The sequence below is a fragment of the Sinocyclocheilus anshuiensis genome, unplaced genomic scaffold (genome assembly GCF_001515605.1).
Source record: "Sinocyclocheilus anshuiensis isolate Anshui unplaced genomic scaffold, SAMN03320099.WGS_v1.1 scaffold220, whole genome shotgun sequence".
NCBI lineage: Eukaryota > Metazoa > Chordata > Actinopteri > Cypriniformes > Cyprinidae > Sinocyclocheilus > Sinocyclocheilus anshuiensis.
In genome coordinates, this window is record NW_015554086.1 from 1148816 (window position 1) to 1153703 (window position 4888).

Genomic DNA, 4888 nt, shown 5'->3' on the forward strand with positions numbered 1-4888 from the left:
TGAATAAATACGCTTTTGCGGAAATTCAATTCTGTGGAATTATTTTGTACTGTAACTGTATCCACTTATGGAGGTCTTCTTTAAGATGTTCCCTTATGGACCTGGCCTCCAAATCCCACAGATCTCAATCCGACCGAATTTCTTCTACTTTTTACTAATGGAATAAAGTCAAAAATGGCAATTTTGGTTTTATTAATTCCTAAAGTTATAGGCTATCTATCTATTTATTTGTATATTTATTTACAGCTGCTTTACTGTTACATTTAACAACAGTTTTAAATCTGATTTAAAGGTGTATCTTCTAATCATGTCAGATTGTAAAGTGTTTGTTTTTTAAATAGCATTTTTATTTTCACAATTATACAAAAATCTTTTCTTTTCAGTGCACTCTCCATATCCACTTTGAATGCCATCATAATGTTCTCGTTACCAGGCAACACTATAAGTGCTTCAAATACCAAAGATCTTAGATATATGTATACAGAGTCAGAGGATACAGGAAAATTCCTAATAATAAACCCCTGCCTGTTTATCAAGAAACTTAACTCAATTACACAAACACACACAAAAATAATTTGCTGAGACAAAAACAGCACAGTATATGGCTAAATTCTCTCTTCATAAATAAATGATACCTTTTTTGTGTGTGGCGTTTTTGCAATTTTTCTATAACAGGACAATATAGATATGACAGGAAGTGAGTGGGAGAACAAAAGATGGGGGGTAGGAACGGGAAAAGTCCACGAGGAGGGATTCGATCTCGGGACACCCGAAGCACAACGGCTTCATGTGTTGGCGTGCTGCACAAGGTTATCGGCACCGACACAGTTTAGAGTGAGATCTGGTTTATATCAGTCCTTTATACCAAGGAGCTCAAAGATCAGAATGAGGAGAAAATCCAAAAGCAACTAACCGAAATGAAAGCATGAATTATTCATATCTGCGAAACTGGATTCTGGTTGGCCGATTGTGATTATTCACTACATAATTGACTAGTGTCCTCATTGATTCCCCAAAGCTGTGCTGCTTGTTTTTCCACTATGGTTTCTTTCTTCACATATAAAATAAAAATAGTTATTTTGTAAGTTGGCCTGTAAGCAAAATAATGAACAGTCAGTTGGTCCCTTCAGGCTGTATAGGAGTAGAGAAGATGCAAAATTCTGTTAAATGTAATTTCACACAATAATGACAGCTTACACTCAGTGTGCAAAAAGACTAGCATAGGTTGTTAAATGAATGAGCATACAATTGAATCAACTGAATGATGGCAAACCGCAAGTGTTAGTTCAGCTGGAGAAATGCAGTCATTCTCAGGTCATTGTTTATTCTCTCCACATATGCATTCAAGTGTGTGTAAAACCATTAATGGACTCTCATTAGAGGCATCGGTGGTGTTCATTTGTAGTGTAGGTGGTCACAGTTAACTTAAAATGGTGTAATATTTTTAGTGTTTTTTGCACTCGCTATATATCCAAAACTACTGGTGAAGAAATACATTTCCAAAAATAAATAAATCTGAGAAGACAACAACTACACAATGAAACACCTGTTCTTATTTCACTCTTTTTTTATTTCACTTTGAAGCAGTAATACAAAGCATTTTTTGTCTTTTTCCAAATTCAATAAAGATGCAGGCTTCTGAACTTCAAATGCACCGTCAACTTTTCGTTTCATAAGTGTGAAGTCAGTTTACTTTCCAAACCTCAGTAAAATAGCTCTTGTAAGTGTACTTAGGTAAGGCAGCATGGTAAAGGCAAGGAAAATGTATAAAGAAAAGCTAACTGAGCATGATCGCCTACATTTTCCCCCTCACACGAGAATCGATCAGAATCATATCCCAAATGTTTTGTTTTTGAATGAGAGTTTATGGAAATGAGACAAGGAGGGAAAAATGTAAGCAATTATGTCTGCTCTTAGCTATTATACAGTAAGACTAACATCCGCGTGGCACATTTTTCCCCACTTTGGTACCATATCAGGGGTAAAAGGAGGGAAATACAAAGCTATCCTTGTCAAGGCCTGGTAAACATACAAACAAAGCCATAACATAAAGTTTCCATACCAGAATATCACTAAAGCACATATTTTGACCTTTTCCATTACATAAACTGACAGCTAAACACTTTATTTCTAATTTTAGCAATCAATTTAGAGTCCAATAACAAATGGCCTTTTTCACATATGATCCAATCAGGATTACTTTTACACATAGCTGAGTAGTGCTCTACCACATATGTTTAGGTCCAGTCATTTTAATGCCCCAAAAATATGAAATCATCAGCTGTCAAAGGCAGAAAACTAATCATTTGACATTTGCATACCATAAACCAAAGTATTGCATGAAACTAGTTTCCAACCCGGAAAAGTGAGGCTTGCAAATGAAAAAAAAAAAAAAGGAATGTTCTGTATTTGTACTGTTATTAGCTGACTGGAGACCTGCAGTCACAAGCTACACATAAAGCCACAGTTTTCCACCTTTTAAATCGAGTAATTGCTTTGTTTAGCTAAGGTCACTTAAGACTCACCTCCAAGTACCTCGTTCACCAAATTCACCCCATCACCGTACAGACCCAGTTCCTCATGCAATACAGGTCATTTTTGCTGCCATCACAATGAAAGGCATGTGTAAATAAACGTGCAAAATCTCGGTGCATCTGTTTCCCTGGTGCCACTGGGATTGTTGATTGTCTTAAGCGTAGGGTATTCGAGAAATACAGTGAAGATTATAAACACTTTGGTAATGGTGAGAAGAGCAGCCCTTTAGCAAATCTTTGGTTAAGGGAAAGGGTGTTTGGGGGTCAAGGCCATTTTTACAGGACGGTGCTCTCTGTGTCAAGGTCTGTGTCCTTGAGTTGGGTAGCAGGCTTCTCAATGGCGAGATCAGGAACAAGAGCACGAGCCAGTGGTTTAAATGTCATCCCCGAATCTGTAAGATACAAGATTAGGGAGTCAGACCATGCTGACTAATGGATTGTTAATAATCAAAATACAAAATTAAGCTCAACAGTGCTTTAATTTATTAGACCACCACCACCCTAAGGTTTGTGCCACAGCTGCCCTAAACGAACAGTATTGGTAATTACCAAAATAATTTTTTATGTTTCTTTAATGGTTAATCCACCAGTATGTGTAAGCTCTTTAGTCACAGTAGTGTTTCTAATGATAAAGTATCATTATTGTTGTTACCCATGAATTTTTTAATGTGCTGTTTTACAAGAAATTCAGAAAAAAAAAATAGTAAAACACTTTATTATTTTTTTTATTCAGATGCCTAATTACAGTCAATAACAACAGAAACTGTGGAAAAGTACATAAAAACAATGCCAGCAAGAATGCAAGCTATTATCAAGGCCAAATGCGGTCATACAAAATATAATTTTTTGGTAATGTGTGAATAAAAACTATTTATTGTTTAAGTTTACTTGCCTAATAAATGACAATAATATGTTTATTATAAGTTTTTGACAGATTATGAAAATATTTGTTTTTATTATGACAGGTGATCTAATAAATCTGTTAAGCACATACAGTGCTTAAATTTATTAGACAATATTTATTGACTGTAATTGGGCATCTGAATAAAAAACAATAATAAAGTGCTTTACTATTTTTTTTCTGCCTTTCTTGTAAAACAGTAAATTCAAAAATTAATGGATTGGCTTTAAAATGAGGATTTACGGTTTATCTTAGAATGAGGATATAAGGGAAAAACTCACCCTACATAATATATAGTTTTATTTTAACAGTTTTTTTTATGGAACCTATTCCAGGACTATAATAATAATGATACTAAATGAATAAATAAATAATAATATTTTATTATTAAATTATAACAATTAAACAATCCAATAAAGAACTATTACTATAGTAATAATACCATGCTGTAAAATAAAATAGTATATTATTTGATATTTATAATAATAATACAAATTTTATTTTACAGAACAACAAAAATTACAGTACTAATATCCATACGGTCTTCATTTCAAAAACGTGTTACATTCAAACTGGCGTTTCTTGTCAAACAGTGACAAGCTTGCATCCCTACTTTCACTAAAATGCTGCACGTCAAGGATATCTGCAACATATCTCACTCAAAAACATAAATGGCAGAATTATGTAATACTATTGACATAATGTCAAATGTTAAATAAGTTATAGCAGTGTATTAATTTGGGGTGCTATTTTGGGTAAAATCCTTCAGGTTGCACTTATTGTTTGACATCGTAGATAAGAAAAAACAATTAAGTAAAAAAAGGTAAAAATTGTAAAAATCAATTATCAGTCGATCTCTAGTACTGACTGGGACAGCCACAGTGTTCAGAGCAAAGAAGTGCAACTCTAAAATGTTAGTCGTTAAATGCAGTTCTAAAATAGTAGTGAGTTAAATGCGCACTCATTTTGTTATTAAACTGTGTGAATAAATGCATCCTGCATCTCTGTGAAGTATTTCACCAAGCAGTGGTATTACAAATGAATCCACTTTTCTTAACGACTATTTCCTATGTAGCTACATCGAAATTCTATTCAGCTTTCAGACACAGTCTTCATTTGCCCCGAAACCTTACGCAACTCGCAGAAACGCAAACAATCAGGCAGTTAAACAGAAGCATAGAGTGACGGAAATAAAAGAGCTTCACCCATTGTTTTGAAAGCAGCACTGCAAATTCCATTGCTGTCACTTCCTGTGGCTGGAGGCTGGGGCGGAGGGGGAACAGTAGGTCTGTTGCGTGGTTTAGGCACAGGCCTCGGGCGAGGAAGCGATCCTGACTGGAACGCCGGGGGAGCGGTGGGACTGGGACTGTCGTGAAACACTGCCGTGGGCGGAGGGGTGCTCGGTGGCGTGGGAGTGCTGGGAGGGGAGGGCTCTTCTCCGCTGGGCTGGGGA

The 4888-nt window shown here is 35.6% G+C and overlaps 1 protein-coding gene across 1 annotated transcript in view; it reads right to left on the minus strand.

The window, feature by feature from the left end:
- Positions 1 to 1563: 1563 nt before the first annotated feature.
- Positions 1564 to 4888, minus strand: part of LOC107669196 (rho GTPase-activating protein 17-like) — a 27683-nt gene continuing 24358 nt past the window's right edge. The window contains exons 20-21 of the mRNA XM_016461333.1: positions 4641 to 4888; positions 1564 to 2926 (exon numbers count right to left, since the gene is read on the minus strand). The exon at positions 4641 to 4888 is cut by the window's right edge and continues 21 nt beyond it. Of these exons, the coding sequence (XP_016316819.1) occupies positions 2811 to 2926; positions 4641 to 4888 (364 nt within the window). The 3' untranslated portion in view covers positions 1564 to 2810. The remainder of the gene's footprint in view (positions 2927 to 4640) is intronic.